The sequence below is a fragment of the Anopheles coustani genome, chromosome 3, assembly GCF_943734705.1.
Source record: "Anopheles coustani chromosome 3, idAnoCousDA_361_x.2, whole genome shotgun sequence".
Lineage (NCBI taxonomy): Eukaryota > Metazoa > Arthropoda > Insecta > Diptera > Culicidae > Anopheles > Anopheles coustani.
Window position 1 is genome coordinate 12,167,871 of NC_071288.1, and position 27,853 is coordinate 12,195,723.

Genomic DNA, 27,853 nt, shown 5'->3' on the forward strand with positions numbered 1-27,853 from the left:
AGAACATTAGTAGGACATTTTAAGCAATGTATGCACGATGTTTGAATTATGTTTAAAAAACGGTTTGGACACGTGTTAGGAGCACGATGCCTCAGAAACTGATGCCACGTGTTTCTGATGCGTCTGCTTTGCATTTGTGTCGTCTGCACAATGTATAATCAGTTGTGTAAACGCCTGATCTGAAGGTGTATTTTGGATCGAGTCTCGCTCTCTTATTTATCACTTCAACCTACAAGGACGCTTTATTTTACGCGTTGGAAAACATAAAATGATGAAAAATGAATGTTTCGTGGCATGGTGCTTCTAATATTATTATTGCTTGAGTTTTTTTTAAATTACATAGTTTAGTTACATAGGGTTTGGTTTTTAAACACGTTTTACGCTGTGCTTTAAATGGACTTTGATAGATAGCTGAAATATGCTTTCGTAATCAGCGGCCCATGAGCGCCGAGGCTTACCACCTCGACGGCGTGGGTTTGAATCCCATCCGAAACTGGATGCTCCCCTGTACGAAAGGACTCCACGTGACCAGGCATTGGAGCAGGCATGACCAACGGCTTTCGTAATGGTGGAACTTGCTTTCGACGTCTTCAATAAATATATGAAATAGGATTTATTTGCGATTTAGCTGCTGAGAAAATCTCACTCCGTTGATCCAAACTATCTTTATCTTTTGGTTGCAACATTGTTTCTCTCCCTTAAATCTCCACAATTGTCTATGGATGATGACTTTATTTTATGTTCATTCAATTCTGTTTTTTTTTTATTTATGTTAAACGACTTCAACGTGGCCTTCATTCCACGATCTATAAATTGCGTCTTTTTAAAAAGCTAAATTTATTTTCTGTAGATCGTGTATTTTTGTCAATTTTGATTGGCTATGTCTTGTTTTTGATGAAACGAATCAACATTGCTAGACAGCTGGAGCACATTCGACATCATACGTATCAACTGAGCAAATAATTGATATAGAATGGATCATTTTCCGTAAGACGCCATTCGTACTTTACGACCAAACGGAAACGGTTGGAGGACGTTTTGTGCAATGGGCCTATTTGGAAGAGACATTCGTTTGAGCTTGATGGTAGTTTGCTTATTGATGCTGTTCATCCAGGTGGAAGGTCAATGTGATTGGATACAATGTTTCGTAAATTGTGCTTTCTTTAGAAAAGTACGAGGTACTTGCGTCAATGATTCTTGTATTTGCAAAGGATCACTCAATTCCTGACTAAAAAAAGATCGACCCAGAATGTTTGGAACAACCATGTTGGTGAGCTAGTGGTTTGGTTCTGACTGTTTTCCATGCACCATGTGCACAGGCTTCGAGCATTGATGTAAAATTTTGGCGTAATAAAAAAATGAATATCGAAATAAACGAGCGTTTTTCATTGTTTTAACCATAAACAATCTCTATCCAAATGCATTTATTTATCGTAATAATATTAGCATGCGGATACTTGACATTAAACTTGCGGGGTAAGGCGTGATAAAAGCATACGAAAAAATGTATCCGCATAAAACTATTCACTTGTTCAGCTTTTGAGATCCGTCATTCCAAGCATTCGTCGTGACCGAGTGGGTTCGCATTGGGCAGATCCTTGTCATCGAAACGGCGGTGAGGGTTGGAGAAATCTTTCGAAAACACGTTCATTTCCACCTCTTTCCGGTTGGCAAGCTTCTTCGTCGCAATTCTACTGTACCGATCTTCGGGGATTTCGTACTGCGCGAACGGTTGCGAGGCACTGTTCCTCCGACAGTCCAGATCGTAGTTGTACGATCGGGATAAGTTTAAACTGTTCGGTGGTGTTTGCGTTCGCTGCGCGTTGCTGTGCTGTTCCATCCGACCGGGAATGGTCCGTGGTTGCGATGGATGCTGCTGGGATTGCGCATGCTTTGCTGCTTTTTGCGGCTCCTCGTTTGCTTCCGTTGCGGCATCGATTGGTGCCGGTACGCGAAAAACCGTATCGTAGCGTGGTTTAAGAAGCGAACAGATCTCTTCGATTCCTTCGAGGGACTGTTGCACTTCCCCGTGTGGATTGGTTGGACGAATGTTGCGCCGAAGGATGGACAAATACTGTAGAAGTTTGGTGCGACCCACCGACATTATGTTGTATGTGTTTTGCAGTTCAATGCGAAGCAACTCGGGGTCCTTTGGATGAAACAGTTGTGGATAAGTAAGTTGGTTGAATTTTACACAAAAATTATATTAAAATAAAATGATCTTCAAAAATGAAATGATATTTAACGAGAACGAGCAAATTGCAAGTAATGTTCTGTTCGAATGAGTACACTCACATCTTCGCGATAACCATCGCTTACAGCTGGATCACGCACATCTGATTGACCTGAGTCTGCAATGGCTTTTTTGGTGGCCATACATGCAGCCTGACGTAGCTCGACTGCCGTAGCCTTTCGTAGCGTACCATTGTCGCGTGGCAATGAGCTGGTACGCTGCCGATCGTCGTAGGTGGTGACTACCGAAGACGATCGACTTTGCAGGGGATGATGATCGTCTACCGCAAGCTGTGCACGACGCTGATGTATCGCAGGAAGTGTGGAGTACTTGAGCTGACCCGACTCAACGGCCTTTGAGCGTGTCGCGGGTGGCTGCTGTTGATTCGGTTGGTGTTTCGGTGACGATAGGAAGATCATTGCGCCCGCCGGGCGTTCGTATACTTTGGGGGATTTCATGTGCAGCGCATGACGTATCACTAGCGCGATGTCAATGTTCGTAGGATATCGCATCAGGTAAGATAGGCAGGTGGTGTAGTCACTGTAAATTACTGTCAATGAAGGAAATCACAAATGCTTCGCATCAGTACGGCATCATCCCTGATTTGTCTTCTGCTTCTCTGGACTTACATTTGTCTCTTATTCGTATCAGCATCGCAACGACGATGTAGTTGATGAGACCAAGGTCATTGCCTTCACCAAATATTGCATCCCAGAGCAAGAGCAGATCCTGCAGCGCAAACTCACGGCCGAAAAGTAACCGAAGCCATCGGCTGGAAAAAATACGCATATGAACAAATCATTCGTATGTCAGCCACATCGCTCCTTTAACTTACATGCCAAAAATGGCCAGTGGAATGTCCAGCTTGAGTAGATGGTTGTGCAGATGGAGATCTTCTTTGATAAGAATTTTATCCTTTATATAGTTTAGCTGTTCGACAACTTCCACCTCGGGCTTCCGTTTGCTAGAACCGACTGCATCTGGACTAGCAGTGGCATTTGACGGACTACCGGAGGTTTGCACAGGGAAGTAACCAGTCGCCGAAGGAACCATATCGTTGATCCGGTAGAATGATTCAATCTGAGACATTATTTTTGCAAATATTGCGCTGCAAGGAAAGCCGGTAACTGTAACAACATTTCGATTGACAGCAATAACAGCTTGAGATGCTTACTAGGAATCTTCTTCCAGATACTCCGGGTTCAAAATCTCTAGGAGTTGCCGGCTGCAAAAAAAAGCCAAAGAACATACGGTTATACTTATGGCTACGTGCTAAGATTGGCAGTATGTGGCGTACTCAATGTCTGGATTTAGTTCATGTATGTGCGCCAGGGCCTGTTGGTCGCTGTGGATCACAAATATAAGTGGAGCCAATATTTCGTGCATACCCTGCCGGTAGCACATGGCAGGAAACTGGCGAGCGTAGCAAAAGAGAATGTTTGTCATCAGTTCCTGTATTGCGGGTTTGCGGAAAAAATCAACACCCGGGAAGGTGCGGACCACGTCCTGTTTTATCACAGCGCATAGTTCTTGATCACAGAAGTGTTGGTTCCAGAGGCTCTGCTTCGATTGCGATAGCGGATCGTCCCTGGTGTCCGTGGTCTGTTGGTGCGGATTCTGTACGAATTGATCCTTAAGGCGTTGATAGTGATGTCGCGCGGCCGTACGCTGCTGTTGCCAAGTTTCCGAGCCAGGAGTTTTCAGTACATCCAGAAAAACCGCCCAGCACACGCTTCGGAATGGGGATGCCCGAAGGTCCCCTCGCACAGCCTGCTGTCGTAAATCCATCAGGTTCTCCTCGTTTGCAATCGCCATTATATTCTTCCATTCTAATCTGCAAAACGAGAAGTGACGATTACACATTTGTCACCTTATGGGGAATAATCTACACAACAAAGAACAATCACGGTAATGCACTGGTTTCTTATCAAAGCAAACTGGAGTGGAACCGACACGATCATCATGATCAAATATTGGCTCGATACTTTACTCGTACTTAACTACCCCGGATCGACTGTGGACAGCTGTCACCGCCGCCGACGGTTCCGCTTCCTGCACATCGAGGTCAACACCCATTGTGGGCGATAGAGGACAGTTTGATCAGGGTGCTTCGAAGAAAGATCACTTGCAATCCGATTCGATTGACCGAAATCGAACCAGCTTACGTACGAGGTTAATTGCACTTTTTGAGATTCACTTCAACACTTTCAACAAACCGTGATCCTAGCAAAACACACGGGGCGTTTACTTGTTCTGTACTTCTGAAAGCACATTTAGGAAATATCCGATGACCTCATTCTCGGTTGATAATATTCTTTAGCCCTTTACTTAGGACGATAAAACACTACAATATACTGGAGGAGTTAAAATCCGACAGTCACCCTTATCAAAGGAGAAGGGAAGGGATCGACAACAGATTTGTTGGCGGCTGTGAAAATAACAAAAACATTATCCGCCACTTCAAAGTGCAGAAACGTCAGAAAATTTTATACGTTTATAATCTCAAGCTCGAATCTTCCCGTTCACCATTGTGGTGGAACTTTTAGTACTGGAGTAAGATTTTAGTACATTTTAAAATGACGGTTGAAAGAACATGCTTTCAATTTGGAAAGGTTTTTTTGAAATGGAAACAAAAAATAGATTTAAATGAGGATACATCGAACATTAAACTGACACACGGGAATGTTCAGAGTTCTTTTTAAACTTTTCGATTTGTGTCTAGTTTATTGAGAGGAAGAGAATGCAACACACGACAGGCAACACGTGCTTAATTTTAAGTCCTACCAACTGATTGAATGTTACATTACAAATGTTTCGTACAAACTTTTTCTTACTTTAATGTTGGTATAAGATAGAAACTCTCATTGGTAGTAACAGTTAGGAATTTGATTTTTTTACTAAAACAAAAGTTTTTTATTTGGTTATGTTTTTCTTTTGGTCAACATTTTGCACAAATTGATCAATTTTTGCAGTCACACATGGCATGAATGGATGAATACATAATGAAAACTAGTAATACTAGTCAACTGAACTGAGCTGCAGGCTACAACGAAATGATGGAATACTTATCCACTAATTAAAAGTACGAAGTTTATGAAAAACAATGCATATTCAATTTTGCGACTAGTGGTAGTGATTTGTTTGAATAAAAGTTCATCATTTTAGCTAATTCAGCACTCACAGCAAACTAGAATGGATTTTTGGCAAGACCAACTGCGTTTCCTGTCTTATTCATATCCAGATCCAATCCAGATTTGTCCACTCATCACATCGTCGTCGAACATGATCAGAATGGCCGAACTGTAATCTGCTGCAATTCGCTCAGCTGCTATGAACCGTTCAACTACTAATATTGCCGCCGCATGACGACGCGATAGTAAACAGCACTTTTTGCCATACTGGATCTCTACAAACATCTACCCAAGCGTACTCCGTGTGACAATCGAGCAACCGGAGGTCGCCGCGAATTGCGTTTGACGAACGCAAGATGTTCTTAACTCTCCGCTCGATTAGGTGGAAATAATATCCATGTCCAAGTGCTCACGAGCGAGCCTACAACCTTCACTTATGCCACGAAAGCTTCAAGGGTAGAATGTGCACATTCAATCAAAACCACTAAAAACGATCTCTCCTACTTCAACCTCTCAATGTGTAGACCCATATTTTCCGACTGGAAGTCAGCCTCGTAGAAAATTGTTAATAACTAGAGTAATCTTTGCATCAACTACAAAAGTCACTCCGTGTTTATACGTAAGCCACCTCGTGGGAAACAGTCATAGCTGAATAACATCCGATGTTACCACTGGTAACAATTTAGGAGAGTAGAAAAAACGTTTTTGAAACATCCCGCTTAGTCACATTGTCTGTGGGTAAGTGCATTGGGGCTGGATGAGACTGTAAGTATATCCAGACAAAGAGGGTGAAAGAGTGTGTTGACTCCAAAAATAGGTGTCTTACAATATAAGGCGAAACATTTTGCTGCGCTAATGTCCGCGCGTCCCTCTAGGTCAGGGATCGGCACACGTTTCTTAAAAGGGGCCAGATGATTACAAACTAGCCCGCAACCGCGGCCCCATCACCTAAAACGATATATTAATTTTTCGAAAATTTCATTAAACACTTTTTGAATGTAGTACACATTTTCTAATGCGGAAAGTAATATACACACAAGAAATAATGTATTAAAGTTTTACATTTACCAATTAATGTTGATAACTACTTTTGTTGAATTTGTGTACTTTTTCAACATCCTGTTCGTTTGTTATTTAATTTCAACATGTATTTGTATTGTTCATATGTTATTTATAATTGAATTAATCACAGGGAAATTAATTAAGGAAATCAAACTTAGATTATTTTGTTGAATGTAGTTATTTTACAACCAATAGTAAAACTGCAATTGTAAAAATCTTAATCTCTCTTAAAATCTATATAAAAGTATATGTGGAAGGCTTCTGGTGTTGGACACTTTGTTCAATGTTATCAAAGTATCTATGGTTAAACAAGAGTGATATCGTGACCAATTCCTACAAAAATTGAGATGAGACTTTATTAAGGGTGGGGAAAATAGCTGGCGGACGGGACTTTGGCGACCCCAGCTCTAGATCGTCCCCGCAGCGCGTGTGCAAAGGTAATTAAGCTCGAGTGGACTCTCAGCAGAGGAAGGACCAGCAGGCACAGGTCGCTGTTGATACTGATCCACGTCAAGGCGTAGACTGACGTCAAGCAACTTTTTCCCCCGATGGCATTTCGCTGGGAAGAACTGGGAAAAAGTTTATCGCCAGACCTTCCTGGCAGGCAGCGATCGTGCCCTTCTTCACGCAAGCGCGTGAGTTTGTTTGCAACGAAAGGTCCAGCTAACACACCGCTTTGTTCGTTGCATACAACTCGGATGGGATGCACCGTATGCACGGCTGGAATACGTACTCAGTAAGGGTCACAATATTAAATTCTGTTTTTCTGGCGTTCCGACGAAGGTGTGAAATTTCACACAGGAACGAATGCCTTCGACCGCGCGCTCATCGAAAGGGAAAATCCGCGCCAGCGAATTATGCGAGAATTTCGATACGCTGGTACCAAGCGGAGTGATATCCGAGCACGTTAGGTGGAAGCTTGTAGCTTAGTGGGGTCAACAAAGTGTTAAATGCCAACAAATCGATCTATTCTCAGAACTTCATCTAATGTTAAGCTAAAATTTACTATGACTGTGTACCTATTAACCCGATGTGGTTACCGATCAAAGTATTAATGGGCTGTTATGACAGAAACTATCATTAATTATTTAATGAGTAATTTGGAAAAGTTGCAAAAACGTCTAAGTTGTTTGAGGAGTCTCAATTAAACGATCAAACCATGAAAGTTGTCAACTATATTCTTAAAAAAATGTTTTGCTCATAAACATAATAGTAAAACGACTGTAGTGGAAAATGTTTGTGAAGTAAAACGACTGTGGATCTGGAAATATATTCGCCGAGAAAACGATAACAATCATATATATCCAGCAAAGCCGAAATACAATTGTCAAGGTATTTTCTGATAGTGTATAACATCAATCAAAATAACAAATTTGATATACAAGTTCAAGCTAATTTTAAAGAAACAAAAGGTATTTTTAAAGATTTAGATCAAAAATTGAAAAACAGTTCTACTGAACTGAACTGAACTGAATTACAAAAGATACAGTTCTAAAACTAGCTAGGCGTTGGATATCGATCGATTGCTATACTTCGAAAATTTTCCTGAATTGCCACAAGATAGTGAAGGACACAAAATACACAATTTTCGGGTATATTTCAAACCATAAAAGCAAACTAAATTACAAACAGTTTTACTGACAGATTTACTAAAATAGAAACTAGGAAAGTTAAATGGGAAAAAATAACCTAAATGCATCTTTAAAACGTGCTTAACGATGCACAAAATATACAAAACCATACTAACCATGCCAAATATTCATTATAATGGACAAAAAAAATCGCAATCAATCGTTGGTCCCCCGTCACACATCTCCATCTCACTATTGCGCAGGAGGTTAAGTAGGGTTAGTACGAACCAAGGAATCAATCATGCAAAAAATCGTTATTGCCTTCAATGTCGAAATTGGAAAAAGTATCCTTTTTTGCGATAGATCTAAGGTTCGATCTTCCTTTCTGACTGTGACTCGTCTGCGTAAATGATCCCCCTGTTGCAGTATTAGTGGTTGTGCTTTATGTCGCACTTCCGATGCATGTCTTGTACGTACTGGCGACAGCAAACCTTACCAGTTGCGGAACACCGAAACTGAGGTCAGAGTTAGGACTTTAAGATGCTTTGCTCGAATCCAGCTGATAAGGAAGAGGGCAGTCCAATGCGTCACCTGTCCCCTCGGGTGGGAAACGATGGGTGGTACGTGCCGGTCCGATCGTCCAGAATGGTGACATCCAGCCGATCGCGGGCGCGCTTTGTGACACCGTTTTCTTGCTGGTTTTAGGGGATGTGCAATAGTGAGGGCGAGACGCACGGTAGGACGCAAGGCATCGCGAAGAACAAGTGCAGACCCTCAAAGTACGCGCCGGAGCAATTGCAAGAAAGAGAGACAGCGAGTACGACGAAACGGCGAGAGCGAGCGATGGACGATCGGACGGAAGAAGTGTTCGCTGAGGCGCTATTAAAGGTTGCCCGGGTCCGGCTGGAGGGGGTGGGTGGTGGTCTCCGGTTTGCGACGCGGTGAAAATTTGCCACGGCCCGACACCGAAGGGCCCACACGTCGGTGGTGATGGTGGTGGTGGCGACGAGCGGTCGGTACCGATTTGGCCGGGTCAGACGCGCGACGGCTCCGGACCCTGGGTTAAAGGGAAATTTTTATAAAAGAGCCTCGCCAGCACCGATCGTCGTTTACTTCGCTGACTGATCGCATACCGAGCGGTTCGTAGCGGTACAACATCTGAACATCAGCTCCTGCTCGCCCGTTTTGCACCGGCAGTTTTTGGCCTCCACCGAATTGTCCTGCTACCGAGTTACATTGTGCGTGTTCCGGTGTGGTGCGCGTACTTAATTTTGAGAGTGTGTGTGTTTGTGTGCAAATTAACTGTTCAGTGAAAACTATCTGACCAACGCGACCGTGGAAAATTTCCCCGTGCCGACCCGGCTTTCCCGAAGCATCGCTTCCGCCCAGTGTCCGGAAGGAGTTTGCGTTCGTTTGGGGGAAAAAAGAAAGGAACAGCAGTTTGCGTCCTGGTGAGTGGCTAACTTATGTAGTGTAATATTACCGGATGGTGATGAAGTTTAGACAAACTCCAAGAAACAAGGATCGATATCAAGTAAAATGTGTCAACGCACATGTACTGAAAGCTTGAAGGGCAAAGGATCCGTTCGGAACAGTGATCGTTACAAGTGGCCAATCACACTTTCCCCAAAAGTACAGCACAGTAGGTAAACGCAGTGACTAACCCGGGGCGCAATGTAGCCATACCGGGCATACGGCGACCCAAAACGGCACCAAATCGATCGAACGTCGCATCGGTGGCGTAGAAATTTATGCCCACTATGGCACTTTTGGGTTCCAATCATGGTTTTTTTTTATCCTTCGCTCAGCAAAATGTTGTATCGCTAGCTCTATTCGCCCCGGTCCAACTGCAACCGCCTTTTATGTGTTTATATCTTTTTTCCGTCGGTTCTGCACTGCTCGGTTACTCCCGGGGAAGGCTTGGCTTGATTACGAATTTTGAGTGAGCACGCGGATGTGGAAGTGTTGCTGTTACACTTTGTTATTGGTACCGGTAGCAATAACTGACCGGAATTGGCCACCCATCCGTGTCATCGCAGATGGGCAGCAAGTTGGGAAGGGTACCTACCGAGCCATTGCATCCTGCTGGTCTGTTCCTTCATTAGAAATAAATAGCTGATCACTGTTTTGACCTTCCATTACTACAAAAACAGGCTGTCAATGTATGTGATAAATTAATTTGGGGAAAACATTGGCTTGCGCAAGGATATATCTGAACGCGAGTACGTGACACAAGGACTACCACATGGTTCGATTCTGGATTCACAAAAGACGCTTCGAAGCATTGTTTATAGCCATTTGGTATCATCAACTACCATCCAGGCTAGTGTTACAGAATCACCCATTGCTCAACTTTTGGGGGGACAATAAGTGAACCATTTATCTGCCCTCCGACATAACGCCGAAAAGACACGTCTATCGCCGTCAATCACGTCCAGCGGGCGAAAATGTTTTGCGTCCGTCTGAGTGTGTTTGGTAAACGCGCTCGGTACGGTGCACCGAAAAGACGAACTTTATGGCGAGTACATACTTATAACCCTGGCCGGTGCTGGCTGGTTATCACACCCAGCGGGCACATTGACATTGAACTTCGCGCGATTGCGCTTCGGCTTTCGCTACGCGACACTGTGGATAAGCGGTGTCCAGCCAGCCCCCGGTTGAAGCCAACCAACGGGAGGGTTATGAAATTGCTATTTATATAATGTCTACACACACGTGGACACACCGTTCGGGATAAATGGTAGATTATGCCGCATGATGTGATCTGTGCACCTTCAGCGAGTTCCAGGAGGAGCCGGTGAATTCTCAACTCAACGGACATGAAAACGTCCACCTCGTGGGACGTGGCAACAGCAGAAGGAGGGGGAGGGGATAAAAAGGGCACAAGAATAAGCAGGGTCAGTTGCCAAGGTCTACCAGTTCATCTGCCATGCTGGTTGCGGGTCACCGTGTAAGGATCCTGGCATGATCCCAACCACAAACGGGCGCGGGTCCTTGGGTGCCCTGTGACCCGAAACCTGTTTGACCGTCTTTGCCGGGTGTCCTTGTGCGTCGCGCACCAGAATGGTGGACGGATGAATGGGCCAGTCTGTACTTTGGGTTTGCTCCAGCCAACGCTCCAGCGTGGCATTTTCCTAACCACCTGCATCCTCCAACGGGCTCCACTTAACGCCTTTACTGTGTCAAGTTAAACGGGCGTCTTTAGACGGTGACGCAGGACCAACGCCTGGGTCTGACCTTCTGGTGTTGCGGTGGAAGCATGTATTTTGCTTCACCCACCCGTCCAACTAGCCTAAACCTCGGGTGATGCTTGAGGGTAATTTTAATTTTATTACTTATTTTATTACGGTTATGTGGCCCAAAACTGACACATCTCGGTGAGTCACCGTTAGATGTCTTGTTTGTTTGAACAACGCGTGTCTTTAGGAGCATTTATGCTCCCGCTGTTTGTCGCCCTTCACCATTTGTTTGTCGCGTACCGTGACCATTTGTTTTAAGTTTGTTGGAAATTACGTTCATAAATCACTGTAGTGTCGTGTATTAATGGTTTCACCCATTTGCACCGTTTGAATAAAATGTCTTTCAACTAATTGAAGGGGGTGTACAAAATGTGGTGTTTTACATCGACGATTCGCTTTGATCTTCGAGTAAAACCCAAGCTAAGGTCGTCAAAGCGGGTGTTCCCTGTCGTAGGGGTGTTCCCCGCCAGAGTTTATTAAAATTTCAATTAATTTACCCAAGCGCCTTGCCGCCGTCGAGGTGCAATAGAACCAATGCAAAGCGGCGATGCTTTCTTTTTCTTTACCAAGCCGTTTTCAAAAAGCCAAGCCAATGCGTCGCCAAACGTTTTTAGCATTGCTGATGAGCCACCAGCGGGGAAAAAGTAGCTTTCGGTGGGGCCATTAAAATGAAATCAACCTGCCGCGCACGGTCGCACACAGTCGTTCTTTGCGTACGAGAGCACTAATTAGCAGGCCAATTGCAGACTCGACCCGGGGTTGGTGTGTCGGTGTAGTCTTGGCGCACACTGAACCTTGGCCACACGGTGGACCGCAAAAGGGAACATACTGTGCATCCTTGAACTTCAGGTAAAGCGCGGTACGCCGCCGCACGTGCTGAAGAAAGGCACGTTAGGGAAAGGCTTCCGGGGAAAGTGAGTCCGTCCACAGGCAGAGGCGCGAATTCTAGTTCTTCCGCGGCGGATGGATAACTTCAAAATACACAGACAACTGGGCAGTGACGCATCGATCAAGCGTTTGATGTAAAAATAAACCTACGATCGTTAACGTCCCGATCGCTTGGTCAGCTCCCGAAGTGTGGCTCCACGGCCGTGCCGGTGGTCACGTATCAAAATTAGCCGGTGACCGGTTCTGTCTGGATTCGAGGTGACCTTTCCTGTGCGCACCCTGTTGAGGCAGGTTAGCCCCGTCCCTTCCCAAACAGGTCGCATACTCCGCACCGGCAACGATGTGGGCTAACCGGTTGGGGGAATTTCCGACAGACTTTCTTCCGTTTCGGAAGAGGAAGAGTCTGCCGAGCGAGGGAAAGAACTTGACGCATGCGCACACCCGCCTAGAATTCCACCAGCGAGTGAAAGTGCATACCGAGGCGTTACATATGCGGCGGCACCGTATGTTATGCTAATCGCCGATACACACTGTCGAAGGGTGTAACCTTCCGGTGCCGTGCGAAAGGCCATCATGCATCGTGTGCCGTTCGCTGAATCAAAACGTTCGCGGGCAGGAAAGGAGAGCAACACAAACTCTTAACCGGTCGATGCGCCGACTGTTACCGCATGTTTGTCGTCTAGGCTAGTGTGGTCAAGCCGTCGTGGGAGCATACCTATGTCTTGCTGCACGTGCCTCATTGCCTTTTTTTATCCAGCTGCCCCCAATACATTGCAATAGGATGGATGATGGTCAAGATCAAGTCTACCCGCTGGCAATGGTTAACTTGAGCGCGGTTTGAGCGCGAGCTTGGAACGCTTGGTGACCGGTGAAACAGGCCACAAACATTGAATCTAAGTACAACCGTATTTTTTGTACCCACTGCTACATAAATCACAATTGCTACTGAAAGGTGGTTTTTATACGCGTCGTAAAATGGGTTGAGACCTCGCACATTTGATCTGGGAGGTACAATCTCCGGCAAACGGCGAAACGAAGGAAGAAAAAAAAAGACACCCACAAGCTCGCACTGAATGCCATCGAGGTTGTAACGGGCGCTTTATAACGCTTGGTCGTATTTGGTGGGCCACAGTAAACGTTTTCCTGTACGGGGGTCTAAGCAATGTTATGCAATAAGAAGAACCTTTTTCGACCTTAACAAAAGTGAAAATAACAGCCGGTTTGTAGACCTTCCTCAATTACTAATAAAACAATTTATAAAAAAAAACCGGTACAGAAAGATGAGCAATTAAACTAAAAACAACAGAAATAAATAAATCGAATCGGTGACCGGCTTCAAGTGACCTCAAAATTACATGACAATTTGCGTGAGGGATTGCGTAGTGCAAACAAAAGGCTCCGGGACCCTTAAAACAAAAAGAAAGACGTTCTGCAATCGCCCAAATTGATCGCCACTTGAGACGGACAGGTAAATCTAACGAACGTGGACAAATTATACCGAGTGAAAAGCAATACCGGCTGGCTGCGCTGTCAAGAGTGTAGATAAGAAACTCAACAGCATCACCGGTGTGGGGACGCTGTTTCTGCCCTCCCCCAGGGGTGGTCGAGAGGCGTTGTGTTCTGAACTAGCGGGTTCGTGGCTTGTGTTGAAGTTGTTTGTTTCTTCGGATGGGTAGCAAACGTGTACCTTCTACATCGCAGTGCGTACTTGGGATTATTGGGCAGGGAGAGAGAGAGTGAAAAAAAGGTATAGTTGACACACCAAAGCCATTTAAATCGGGTGGTCAAAAGTACACAATACACACAAATTCAGGTGGGAGATCCTTGGAAAATGGTGTGGCAAACATTTTACGCAAAAACAAATACTCGATAATATTACACTGGGGATGATGCGGTTACGTATGAGTGACAGCAAACGTTTTATCATTGTCATTAAAAATTAAAAGTAATTGTTTTTGTTTACCAGTACCGAGTATTATTTGTGGGGTTTAACGTTTTTTTTTGTTCTTTTTTTGTTCACTTCATTCTATTACCGTGCACAAAATGCCACGTTCAACGTTTTCCGTCGTGTTTGCTCAGCACTCGCTGGCCGCGCGACAAAAAGGCTTTATTTTCCGTAAGAAGTACTCGCTACCAAGCAATCAAAGCTCTGATCTGTGCGACCCCGTGAATCGGGCGTGATTGGTGATTAATTTTTTTTTGTATGTCACTTATCGGAGGGGTACGGGAACTTGCACATTTTAGAGGACACAGCAAGAGTGATTCATTGTTCGCATCCCTTAGAGCTGCCGGAGTTACACGGGGCCGAGCACCGAATATCTATTCTTGCACGGTGCTCATCGTTAAACTCCAAAGCGCCAAATGTAACGGATAAGTCGTAAAAAGTAATCCCCCGGTCAGGTCCCGGGGTGCCTATAAGGAGACATTCGGAGACAAAATGTGGTCAACTCACACCGACGTTCGTCCAAAAGTGTAACCAGCGGCCAACACTAAGGGGACTGGCCGCTGTGGCAAGACAAGGCGACGGGGGACGGATTGAGCGAACTGGGGGAAGGAATCACCGGCACCGACCGAATTCGCATATATTAATCCTAATTATCGCGCCCAAGAATACCAATGAATTATGCCCTAAAGTATCGGCAGCTAGAGAAGTAGTGGACACTTCCAGTCGGATCGGTCGGGCAATCGCGAAGCGTACTGGAAATACCCCACGACATAAATAAAGCGCTAGAGGCTAAAGTTTTCGATAGTGCCCAGCATAAAGAAACGGATCGTTACACGGCAAAAATAGAACTGCCTATACGTACCGAACCCCACGGATACGTTCTTGCGAAGGGACGTGATTATAATGGATAACTGGGGGGCGCGAATGAACCTAACAGACACGTTGGAGTTTGGATACCTTGTACGAATTTGTTCCGCATTGCATTGGGAACCCTTTTTCGTAACAAGCGTTGAAGCTAGCGAAGAACTGACGCACGCCCGGGAAGTGAACCAGCAAAAAGAACTGACGCACTAACTGGACGTGATGCCAATTATGCTTCCAAATCGTTACACTCCATTAGGGCCTTGTAATATTTTTTTTTCTGCCCTCGGTTTGTGAACCAATCCATCCTCCCAGTGTAATTATTCGCCGTGAGTATAAACACAACACGAGCAATACGCGAAACATATAACCGGTTCAGAGGTTACGTGTCACAGGGTTGGTAATACTTTCTCCGCTTCGGCAACTCCTCAACTGGAGACGCGGATCAGTCCGGCTTTCGATTCCTTTTGCTCCGTTTTCATCCGCATCCTTGCGTTTTTGGGCGTGGAAAGCGAAATTTCTCCTCGAGACTGCAGAGGATGCGGAGATTCAATTTCACCGAAAAACGGACCGTTAAGATATGATGACGGGTTGCAGTAAATGAGTTTCTCTTTCGATCCCCGTCGGCAGGTACGTGACAGAGGAAGGACAGTTGCATACCCTGCGCCACAATGGCACCGAACGTGCTCGGTAATACGATATTGCTCGCGGAAGCGTGCATCGAGCAGGAGGACCGCAACAACAACAACGCTCCGGTCGGCACTCCGTACAAGAGCAAATCCATCCTGAACGTACCCATCACCATCACCACCAGTGCGTCGACGACGATTTTGGAGGAGTCCAAGGTAGGTGCCGGTTGTGTGGTTGTTCTTTACCGTGTAACATTTGCTAATTGCATACGTTCCATCCCAACAATCGCTTGCAGAAGAAAGATATCATCCACCAGGCTGAGGCTGTCCGACCAGCGGCGACTCCCAAACGACAGTACCACCACGTGTACGTGTGGCGAAACATTATAGCGTTCGTCTATCTCCATCTTGGCTTTCTGTACGGCAGCTACCTGCTGGTGACATCGGCGAAATGGAGCACATTTTTCTTAGGTAAGTGGGAGGGTGCAAAACATGGGAAACAATTTGCCAATCCAGTTTGGGATGGAAAGTCTGAATCCATTTAAATAGTTCGTAAGAACGGGCCAAACGGGGTGTGCAGTACCTTTGAATGCTTCGCGACTTTTTTGGGCCACAAATATGTTGATCATGTGATAGGTCCGGGTAGAAAACGTTGCAGAATCAATCAACGAAACATGATGCCAAAAATATTCGAAACAGAGAGGTTCAAAGTGACGGTTTGCATGCGAAAAATAGTATTAAATATATCTTTCTTGTAAAAGATCAGTAATAAATACAATCAATAGGGAAAAAAGCTCAAACTAACACACTAAGTATTACAGTCGAAGGAAAATTTCCCATTTACAATTCAGCGATTCCTGCTGGGTAGGGTTTCGAACACACATAAATATCGTTTTATTGCAACAATTTACGTGCCGTGCCGGTAAACCATTCGAAATGCAACTGTTTCATGATAACGTTAAATTAAGTGTCGCGCAGTTTGTGCTTTGTTTGTCAGGTGGCTCTTGCGTGATTTATCATCCGCACACACCAATGGTACGCCATTTGGTAAGCCGGTCTGGCATTTGTTTGATGGCCCGATAATGAGCTCGATCGGAAGCGTTGCGTTACGTTGTTTACGACCATTTCCTGATACGCATTCTTGGCCCGTTCCCTCGGTTTGAATGCAAAAAATTCAAGAATATAAGTAACCGTGGAAAGGAAATCCACCAAATACACCCACGTATGGGGCTGCAAAAGAAGAGAGATGTTTGTGGTCCTTTCAATCGCGATCGGGCGATCTGCCGAGTTCGGTCCCGTGACGGACGAGCTTTGATTTATTCCACCAGCGTCATCGTAGGCAGAGACTTCGATCGGAGAGACAATGTCCAGCGACGTGACGGAAATATCCGATCGATTCATATGGCACCCGCCGTTCCCCGGGTTCCCGACATTCCTCCCGCGGTCCCTGGCTGTGGCATCGTTTGCGTGGTCATTGTTCCAAGCACCTAACAAACCGAACGCAAGCTGATGACCGGACCGAAAGCGAGTTTCGCAACCGGCTACAAAGGGTTTTACGGAGGGCGACAACTCGCGTCAAGACATTGACGCTGGCGTTCTTTATTTGCTCGTTTCATTTTCCTTCATTTTCCCCACCCCGAAAACCGGAACTGCAACGGACGCGTTATGCAAAGGCAAAAGGGCATCGGTGGGAACGATTTCAATACGCGAAAGAGAAAGTTTGCGCTATGTTTTGCGTTTTCCTTTTCCGGATGCCACAGGACCGGCCAGCATGTCCCAGGTCACGGTCCCTTCCGAAGCGCCGCTCAGCTGAGCTGTACTCGATCGGTAGACTGAGTGGGGTGGCTCAAAAGGGGGAGGGTATGCATATAGCGAAAGTCCAAATAAAAAGGGCTCCTGGTGTCAAGTGCATCTCACTTGTGCAGTTGCATTACGCTTTGGCTTTGTCGCCTTCGATGATTGATCTACCGAGCGGCATCCAGGGTGAGGTGTTGCGGCGTTGAGGCTGAAGTGGGGCTGCAAATAGAATGAATGGGAAGAAAGTGCAAGCTTTAGAGGCGCTTTTGATTTGCACTCTCCACCCGGGCGCGAAAATGCGACGATGCAACCCCCGGTGGAGTTGTGCAGCTGCGATAATTGTCGATCGGTCAACAATAAGCGAGAAAGTACCCTTTTGGATGAGGCTGAAGAAAGGGATGAAAGGAAAACTCATTATCGTTTTCACCGGCGATTGGGGCAGGACATAAAACGTTGAGCACAAAAACGTACTTATGCAATTCGTCAAAGTCGTTGATTGTGATTAGCTTTCCCGTTGGACAAAATGGCACCCGTTGTCGTTGCCGGTTGGTGGATGCAGCAAAGTCTGAATGCATGCACATTTTCCTCCCGATTCTTTACCGTTCCAGACGGTGGTGTACACGTCACGCAACAGCCGTGAGCTTGAAATCTTGACTTCGAACGGCTAATCGAACAAGCTGGCGTGCACAATTTCGCATGCAAAGCATGCCGGCCATTGCGCGATTAGCGTCATACGTCGGGGTTTGGTTTTTCGACCCGACCATTCGCCGCTGCAACGGCGAGCGATGGCACGCCGGTTGGGAATGTAGAAGCCAATGGCTCGAACCAGCACACCGGGCAAGTAGAACGAATGCTAATGACGTGTTTCGAGGCGGGTTTGGGAGTCGCAAAATTCGGCCAGTTGATCGCCAGTTTGCAGCGGCCTGTTGCCATGTGCGTCACGGGTTCGATTTGCCCGACGCGGTTATGCACGGCACGGATAACGACCCCATCCTGACATCCGTCCACCGCCTTCGCCTGCTTGTCCGCATGGCCGCGTGCTAACGATGCTCGATGCGTGGACATGCGATCATGTGCGATCGGCCGAGGCATTTGATAAAAAGTCCCGTGGTCGTTGATTGATTGGGCCGAAGGCACGTCGTTTTCTCAGGCCAGTGGTGCACGTGACTCACCCCTCCCCATGGCCAAGGTGACCCAAGTGGTGCCGTGCGTAAATGGCTTCCGGAAGTTGGTGGTGGTAGTATGTAAAATTGGAGGTTGTTTACACGATTAGGCGTGTTTTTTTTCTCTTCTTTCTCCAAGATAAGCCACGACAGCACGCCTTATTAGATGCGTTAAACAGCTCGCATTACCACCGCACGAGCCTCAAAGTAATAAATCGACATTACAAGCGTATTTAGGAGCAATACATTTGAGGGGGAAAAAATCCACTCACCTAAAAGTAATTATTGACGTAGAAGACAACGAAATGGTCGCCCTAAAATTGTCCAAAGCGTGCTGCGATACTTCGGTATCGATCGGACTACAAGATTAGCCTCGCGATCACGGATGCAAAAGTGGTGGTTTCTTTCCGATGGCGGGGCTTCTTTTTTTATCACTTGCGGCCACTCGTTCGATTTCGTGATAAATAGAGTTTCCCCCATTTCACGCGTTTTCAGCAGCGGGCGTTAAGAGTACGAGATCGAGCACCGAAAATTCAATCCCAACTCCGTTCCGTGCCGTTCGGTGGGGATTTTAATTGCAAAAATTGAACGATCATGCTAGTAAACGATACGATATCATGCTTCCGACGTGTGATGGGGTAAGGGTTCTTTTTACACGATTAGGCTGATCATTGTCCGTAATTCGCAATTGGGGATCGTAACTCGGTTCGTGCAGGTTTTTATTTTCTTGCTTTTTTCGCGCGATAATCACGCGTCAAGTGGGACCGTGGACACGTGGAATGTTTTTGGGGGTTGAGGGATAAACCATATGTTCAGGGTTTATTTATAGCGGGATTATAAGTCATGCATCCAATCGCCCTTGAGCAATGGAAAAGACGGTCACTTGAATTACATGCCAATATTGTACATACTAGCTCAGCTAGTTTTTCTTTAAGAGTAATTAGACATGTTTGTCCATAAGGGTTAGATAAATAATTCATTTGTTTTTTGTTTAACTCATGACATTCTATAAGTTTGTAAATGCTAGCATTGATTGCATTTGACATTTGATGTTTGTTAGTTTAATGGGTTTTTTTGTTTATGTTTTCTTTAACTTTTCCCCATTGCCTTATTTCAATGAAAATCAGATTCATCTGATTACCAATATTTCTAAATACTGATTCAGAAAGAGTCCGTAAAACCAGCAAGCTATCTCGGAAGTTAATTATAATAAGTAAGTGCGATAATCAGCTTTAAAAACATTCATAATTTGCACCTTTTGTGCTTAATTTTTTGTGAAAAAATATACGGGTGCTTGTTAGTAGTAGCTCAATATTAAATAGGTTCTGCTAGCCTTTTCTGTCTAAGCACATACTGAATGCCAAAGTTTGGGTTTATAAGTTCATAGAGCAACGGAAATTTCAAACTTGGTTGATTGTGGTTTCTTTTTGTACAACACTATTTTAAAAAGAAGGATTTAGCTTGTGCTTTCAATTTCTTATTCGTTGATTAATATTTTTTTTATATTCTTGATCATTGCAAATTTCTAGCTTTAGCGTTGGGCTCCTGCGGAGCACTGGGCATCACGGCCGGAGCGCACCGGCTCTGGTCGCACCGGGCGTACAAGGCCAAGTGGCCGCTGCGCCTATTCCTGATGCTAGCGCAGACGCTAGCGTTCCAGAACAGCGTCTACGAGTGGGTGCGCGACCACCGGGTGCACCACAAGTTCACCGACACCGACGCCGACCCGCACAACGCGACGCGCGGCTTCTTCTTCTCGCACATCGGCTGGCTGATGGTGAAGAAGCATCCGGACGTGAAGGCGCGCGGCCGGGCCGTGGACATGAGCGACCTGGAGCAGGACGGAATCATCATGTTCCAGCGGCGCTACTACGCGCTGCTGATGCCACTGTGCTGCTTCGTCATACCGACCTTCCTGGCGTACTACTTCCTGGACGAGACGTTCTCCAACTCCTGGTACGTGGTGGCCATCTTCCGCTACGTGCTGTCGCTCAACGCGACCTGGCTGGTGAACAGTGCCGCCCACATCTGGGGCACGAAGCCGTACGACCGGTAAGAACCGACCGTTTGTTTGTCCTAACCTCTGCAAACGATTCCTAAACCTTCCTTTCGCTTCGATTTCCGTCCTGTCACCCTTCTTCCAGTAACATCTCCCCGACGAACAACACGTTCGTGGCGATCGCCGCGTACGGCGAAGGCTGGCACAACTACCACCACGTGTTCCCGTGGGACTACAAGACGTCCGAGCTCGGCACGTACAGCACCAACTTCACGACGGCGGCCATCGACTTCTTCGCCCGCATCGGCTGGGCGTACGATCTGAAGTCGGTATCGGACGATCTGATCCGCAAGCGCGTCCTGCGCACCGGCGACGGCTCGCACCAGTACAGCGAGAGCGAACTGCACGCCAAGATGGTGGACTACGTCAACACGCTCGACCACGAGTCCGAGCAGGCCGTCTGGGGCTGGGACGACAAGGACATGAACGAGCAGGACCGCAAGGACGCCACCGTGAAGAACAAGTGCGACTAGGCTGCTGCCGTAGGACCGTAAGAGGGATGGAGGTGTTCCGGTGGGACTGGGGCGGGACTCCGGCGGGGGAACGTGGGATAGTATGCGCTCGATGAACGCATGGCCACTTAAAGGACGAACAAAGCGAGGGGGTGTCCACAAGGGGGGGGATAAAACAAAACAATATTCTAGGGAGGTGTTACGTTTGTTATCATATTTTCTGTCTTTCGCGCTCTCTCTCTCTCTCACTCTCTCTTATATCTCTGTAAGAATTTCCACACATCTGAGCTGATGCACAACTACTTTTGGCTTAAAACTTTGGCCTCTGCAAAGCGTAGCATTAAGTCATTTCAAGTCCATGCCAAGTAAACACACAAGGGTAGTAAAAGTAATAGCACGACTCGGCGGCCAGTGTTTTGGCAATTGTTGGTCAGGAGTAATCAATCGACGAGTGGCCAGCTGCATAAATCATCTGCCACTCGAGCAACATAACGACAACCAATGAGAAACAAAAAACGAAAAAGCGCACACAGTATGAAGTGGGAGAAGGTTGGAGCTTAAACGGACCGAGAAGATCGATTCTAGCACAAAAACGAGGAAAGACAACGCACCAAGAAAGTGTCGTGTTTATTTATTTTTCTATCTCTATCTTAGTACTAGCTTAAGTTGGATTTAAATAAAAGACCACAAACAGAGGAGAGACGTGTTGTATTCGGGTTTTGTTTGGGCGCACCTCGGGTTCAGGTTTGGAAAGTGGGAAGGTTTATTTGGTTCAGGCAGTACAGTCCGGTCAACTAGCGGTTCCTTCCGAGAGCCGGGTCAGTTGTAGCCGGCGTTAAAGTAGACCGTCTGCTTGCTCTCCTGTTCGGCCGCGTGCTGCTTTGCCAAGTACATGATGGCCGCTGCCAAGGCCGCGTGGTTCACGATGCTGGAAAAGATGGTGGCAAACTTGAGCACGGGCAGGATCATCGGTAGCACGCCAGCAAGCAGCATCGAGGGAAGTAGAATCAACGGCACGCTAAACTGAAGCACCGTCTTGAGTCCCTTCTTTGCCTTGTCGCGCCCAACTTCGCCATCCGCAACGGCCACATCCTTGCGGACGGAAAATTCGAGCTGGTTGGAGTCGCTCGGCGTCAGTCGCACGGACACACCCGGCACCAGCGTCAAATCGACGATGCGCTGGTGGAGCATCAGGCGCAGGCCACGACCAAGCCGCTGGTTCACGTCGGTTCCGTTCAGTGCCAACAGCTTGTCGCTGAAGAGTTTATTGTCCGCGGCTCGATAGCCGGGCAGTAGCAGCTGCTGGATGTCGTGCGTGAGGTTGCCGGTGTTGGCGAAACGGTAACTTTTCGCTTCCATATTCTGCAGCAGGTACAGCTTGCCACAGTCCAGCAGCGAAGCGTGCTCCAGGCAGTCCAGGACGCGCAACGGGATCGATTTCATGTAGGCTTCGCGGGACACCACGTCGGTTACCACCCGGTGACTCGCACTGATCGAGAAGCGGCTGTGGAACTGCTTCTTGCGTGTTTCAAGCGGGACGAAGCTTTTACCTCGCTTTAAGTTTCCGCCGGCGGCTGCTGTTTTGTTCGTAGGCGATGGTTCGCCGGTTTCACACCTAGATGGCGCTAGCATCGCGATGACGACAAGTAACAACACAACGGACAGCGACGATCCTTTACAGTCAAACATTTTTCCGTACATTCCTAATTATCACACACTTTTGAGAAGAATGTTTTTCAACACAACCCTAAGGGTTCACGATGTCACGAAAATATGTATCTGAAGGTTTAAGAGCTCCAAAAGCTCCGCAAAATGTACTTCCAGCGTAACCGTTCGGATGCTAACAGAGGCGCGCGGTCTTTACTCGATCGATGCTGAGCGGCAACTGAGCGCCAGCGGCATCTGCCAGCCGAGCCTTGTTCTCGGCGATCGGCGAAAGAAAGTGGAAAAACTACTCCCCGCGCGAGATGTACCGCAAGTTTTCCCTGCGACCCAGTAGTGCCTTCGCGTTTTCCGGTGCTGCCTCCTCCGTTTTTCCCGCTACAAACATTAATCCCTCGCTCGTCGCTTGTAGATCCCAGCCGGTGCTGGGGGGACAATGCTGCTGATCAGATAGAGAAATCAATCGCTTCAGCACCACCGGGACAGACTATTCGCCGACTGGTTAGAATATGGATCACTTTCCTTTGCTACACTCGTTGCTACTCTACTTCCTGGCACCCCACCTGCTACACCGACTGGCCGACTGCGGAATCGGGTTTGAGCCGTCCTGCTTCCGGTGCGGTTCCGAATCTAGGTCTTGGCAGTCGGTCATCAATTTCGCGGGCACGATGCCAGTGCGCGCAGCATTGCGTTCCATTTCCGTCCGTCGAAGGCTGTTCCAAAACAAGTTCCCCGCTGGCTTCTGTCGGTGGGTTCCCGAACATTCCCGCTCGGCGACGACAGGTGAAACGAAGAAAACATGCCCAGCGCGGTTACGGTTAACTCGAGTGGAGCGCTTTATGAGCTAGCCATTTTCAAGGGGCTTAAGAGAGACGATAATTTTAAGATTTATCGACACCGGTTGAGGCACAATCTGATCTTCGAGAATAAGGGAAGTACTCAGGAGTCAGGTACCGCATGTGGGAAGGGATCTAGCGCGCGGGGATCGGCAAAAACTAGAAACGATGTCTGCCAGGTGACGCTCGACGTGGCTGACGGTATTTTTTCTTCCCTACCATACAACCATTTAACTGCGGTGGAAATACCCGGTTGGATATGAAAGAGTGACAGCGCCTAATCGAATCAGATTATAGCGGGAACAACGCGGCAATCGGAGGCAGGGGGGACGAGCGGGGGCATCGTTTATTAACGGTAAGTAATCTGTTACACAGCAATTTACTTTCTTCACACATCGTCACAACGCTTCTCGACTACATGCGCTGATGGAAAGGAAACTTGAGCGCAAGAACTATTTCTCACGCAAGAACTATTATTTTCAGCATAATAGATATTTTTCTCATGATTCTTCTTTGCAGTCATTAGGTATTTGTTTAATGATATCAGGCTGAAGTTTTGGACAGTTTGTTTAATCATTATTAATTACTGTTTATTCATTTCGATACGTTGGATTCCGTGTGCTATATTCTTTTCATCATTGAGTACTGTACATATTTAAGAAGCTTACGCTCTGCAGAACTTGTTGCCTCATACATAGCTGTATAATATTGTTTGGGGTTTTGTTCTAAATGAATTTTCTTTTTTTCTGATTCTAAAGTAATTTACGCTGATCTTGAAACCTCGGACTGAGCTAATACAAGGAACCCGAATTTTATGCTAATTCGGTGTAATAAAATACATATAACTTTAGCAACTTAATTAGCATATAAAATAAAATAAAATTCGTAAGTGTAAAAAATAGTGCATTAAATTCAACGCTGAAATTTGGAACAAATGAAGTGAATCTACAATACCACTTATTATCATTGATCAGTCAAGACGAGAAAAAGTTTGAACGAAGTTAGTCAAAACCACATGGTTGATTTCTTCATTAAAATGTGAATAATCTTTAAAGCGAGCTATAGCTTCTATTTCTTATAAGTTGATAGTACAATGTTGCAAAATGACCTTATTTTATTTGTTTCTGTGCAATTAATGCAACGATTTGTTGTCCACTGGGAAGATGGAACATGCTCCGATTCGAAATGCATCGATGCGCGTCCAGGCAAGTTTGATAAAACCGCCATAAACGACCGTCCGAGGGAGACAATTATCAATTTTCCCTTCTCTTAGGCGAAACGTAAAAATTGATATCGACTGAACAAGTTAATGAAATAAAATTACCCCACACCGTAGGGGGGGTGCTGAAATGGTCGGAAAAGTCGATTGAAAAGTGAAACTATACGTAGCAGAACATAATAACTGACGACAGGTTGTGCGGTGCTGTGAGTTTTCCAGAAGGAAATCTCAACCCTCCTCCCAATGGGGGCTTCTGTACGGTCTGCACAGCACCATGAGGAAAGTGCCCTTGAAAGTGGTCCCATATCCCGTTCAGTCCAGGGGGTCACTAGCAGCACGATGGAAAACTCACCCAGGTAATTACACCGGCTGCGCGTCCAGCCTGCAATTAACCGCTTAGTCCGGGGCTCCGTGTCCGCAATGCGGATGCATCGAGATGGAAAAGGCTGTCCGGTCCGCACGATCCAGATCCGTTCATTCCGGTTGATGGAATCCTTTACTGTGTCACGGTTTCACCGACGTCCAGCGGAGAAATGATAGCGTGCGGCTGAACCGGAACGACCCGGGCGTCGCACTGACTATGTTGACTCACTGTCGCTGCCGTTCTTATCAGCCGAGCACGGTGAAGACATAATCGTCTGCCTAATGGCGGTCAACGGCTGCTGATAAGGCGATTTGCATCCGGTAGCGCTCGGCGGAAGCTTTTCCCTTTTACGGGCGCCGAAGGAAAGTGATCGAAAGGGAGAGTTTTCCCGCACGCGGTTATGGTGGCGGGTGAAATCGATCGCCATTTTTATTTATACTTCGATACTAAGCTGCAAACTGTCCACCCGGCAATGGAATAGCATTCCACCAGCTGATCCGGCAATGGTTTAGCCGTTAGGTGGTGATGGTTCCTCCCAAAATGGGACAATATGGCCGCCCCGAAAACGTTTGCCCTAGTGCGTCACAGGCCCATCAGCTTCTGGGTGTGAACTTTTGCGGCATACGGGAGCGGAAGAAGTGTCTTTCATGGCCGGACCCCACTCCGGGAGAGTGATCCGTCGTCGTGGTATCGAAGGGGTCGAGGAAAGTTCCTTCCCGTATTGCCCCGTGCGTACAATGGAGTCGTGCAGTTGTTGTCGTTTTGGTTTTTTGGACGTTGGAATGTAGCACCGCCAAAGGTGCGTGCCTTTATTCCTTCCCATTTTTACCCCCGTCCGATCGTCACGAGTTTAGCGGGTGCATGGTGTGGGTGTACGTGGTCAATTATTTAAATACGATACTACCGGAATTTCGGGAGTACAGTCCGTTGCCGATCGTTCGCCTAAGTGCAGTGTAGTGTCCGCTGGGTGCGTGTTGTAAACGATTTAGCTAAAAGAACCCCAAAGCCACCTTACCTTCGGCGTCGAACCAAGTTCTAATCACAGAATCTCACTAAAAATGGCTGCCTTCGATCGTGCGATTGTCATCGGTGTCGTGGTACTCTGTTCTGTACTGTGCATGGCCTACGCTGCCGAAACGGCGAGCGATGTGAACAACAACTTTGACGGTGACCTGACAGGTTAGTGCAATTAGCGAAGTAAAAACTCGACCGATCGCTGATCGGTTATTAGAAAGATCAGCCGACGATTCCGAGATGAACTTCAATACGCAATCAGGCGTGCAGCCACTGAAATGGGGTCAATGCTTCTTCTAGTTGAGCCCTTTGGAGCAGAACAAATTTATCACTTCATTGTGTGGTCGCCGTCGCATTGTCAACAATCGCTAGCTCGAACGAGTTACGGCAATGCATGAATCATTCGGAAACCAATTGCGGTTCGAAATCTGCTACGACATGCGTTTGCTCTAGTTGCTTTTTTGTCTTGTTGATTGTGGTGCAAATTATGGTCCTTGTTGTCGGCTGGCTTACGGAGGTTTCTGGTCCAGTGACATCCACGATACAAGTAGGGAGAGGAGGAAAAGAAACGATTGATCCGATGTCAGACCTCGAAAGTACATGGAAATTATCATTAATTAGTCGAGTGAAAGTGATATTTACATCGTTTAACTCCTAAACCGTGCTGTCTTAGTACAACAGTGTAAGCATTAATGCACATAAACTGTATCGAGCGCATAAAATGATTCAGGATGTGACTGAAAGCTAAATCGTAGTAAATGATTTTTAAAGTCATTTGAGGATAGTAGTGGGTCAAATCGATTCGTGTAAAAAAATCTTGGCGATAAACAATAAGTTGGTCATCGACATGTCTTGGAGATATCCCTTGGATTTTTTATAAAGAGAACAGTTGCTCATTTAGAACTTTAGTATTTCAATAACAGAAGATGTTATAACAATTATTAAAACCACGGGTTTTAAAAAAAACAAGGAAAAACCGAAAGGATTTATCTTTGCACTTACTAAAGATATTGTGTATGTGAGTGTCATTCATGTTTCCATAATATCATTTTGAAACAAAAATTCCAAACGAAAATGATAGACGATAACCATGGCAGCTATCGAGTTAAGGGATGAAAATAACTCCAAAAAGATCCCCGTTTTACATCGCTACCGTACTTTTCCTTTCCAGAGGGACGCACTTTTGGGCATCACTTCCTGAAGCGCATCAGTTTTGCCATGATTCCGGCTGCGTTCGTCGTCGGCGTTATCACCACCCTGCTGTCCGCCCTGACCGTCGTCTCGATGAAGGGCCTGGGAGTAGGAGTAAGTAGACTTTCTAGTCCTTCGTGTTTCCCTCAGAACTGCTTTGGGAACGGTTGAACCGGAAGCTCACCTTCGCTTTTTTACTACACAGGTTATCCTGCTGGTGCTCACGATCTCGCAAGTGATCGCCCGTAGCTTCCCAGCACCTCTGCCCCCTCCGGTCCCGGTGGCTTACAGCGCACCGGCACCCGCCCCCATTCCGCTGGTCTACAAGGACTGGTGAACGGTTTGGCGCCACGGCACCCACCTACCCCATTAAACGATAGTAATTTATTTATTTTATAATAATTTATTTTCCAATTTGCGAACGTGCGCCCCAATCCATGTGGCTTACACAAACCAAAGAACGCACCAAGGTGGGCCAGGTTTCGCACGATCGAAGGGGGGCCAAAGGGAGAGGCAAACGATGCCACCCCCTATAGC

General features: G+C 46.5%; 4 protein-coding genes across 7 annotated transcripts; 2 read left to right on the forward strand and 2 right to left on the reverse strand.

Moving 5' to 3' along the window:
• Positions 1-1,394: 1,394 nt before the first annotated feature.
• Positions 1,395-17,573, reverse strand: LOC131258558 (TBC1 domain family member 5). 4 transcript variants are annotated; one of them, XM_058259902.1, is made up of 7 exons: positions 17,477-17,573; positions 3,531-4,067; positions 3,408-3,458; positions 3,069-3,341; positions 2,863-3,005; positions 2,296-2,783; positions 1,395-2,149 (listed from the first exon to the last, which is right to left on the reverse strand). In XM_058259902.1, exons 1-7 carry the CDS (start codon positions 17,488-17,490, stop codon positions 1,550-1,552), a joined length of 2,106 nt encoding a protein of 701 aa, XP_058115885.1. In that variant the 5' UTR covers positions 17,491-17,573; the 3' UTR covers positions 1,395-1,549. The 4 variants fall into 4 exon arrangements, with proteins under 4 accessions (XP_058115885.1, XP_058115888.1, XP_058115887.1 ...); XM_058259905.1 differs by having other exon boundaries at positions 3,531-4,062; positions 17,477-17,497; XM_058259904.1 differs by lacking the exon at positions 17,477-17,573 and adding an exon at positions 4,224-4,625 and having other exon boundaries at positions 3,531-4,062.
• Positions 15,602-21,051, forward strand: LOC131258562 (acyl-CoA Delta-9 desaturase). Its single transcript, XM_058259911.1, has 4 exons — positions 15,602-15,775; positions 15,856-16,030; positions 20,049-20,571; positions 20,664-21,051. The coding sequence occupies exons 1-4, from the start codon at positions 15,602-15,604 to the stop codon at positions 21,049-21,051; spliced, it is 1,260 nt and encodes a 419-aa protein (XP_058115894.1).
• Positions 21,052-21,849: 798 nt separating this feature from the next.
• LOC131260863 (uncharacterized) lies at positions 21,850-22,719 on the reverse strand. The gene is made up of 2 exons (XM_058262700.1): positions 22,637-22,719; positions 21,850-22,552 (listed from the first exon to the last, which is right to left on the reverse strand). Exons 1-2 carry the CDS (start codon positions 22,717-22,719, stop codon positions 21,850-21,852), a joined length of 786 nt encoding a protein of 261 aa, XP_058118683.1.
• A 3,450-nt stretch (positions 22,720-26,169) lies between these two features.
• LOC131258566 (protein apnoia) lies at positions 26,170-27,653 on the forward strand. The gene is made up of 3 exons (XM_058259914.1): positions 26,170-26,290; positions 27,297-27,430; positions 27,522-27,653. Exons 1-3 carry the CDS (start codon positions 26,170-26,172, stop codon positions 27,651-27,653), a joined length of 387 nt encoding a protein of 128 aa, XP_058115897.1.
• The last annotated feature ends 200 nt before the right edge of the window (positions 27,654-27,853 follow it).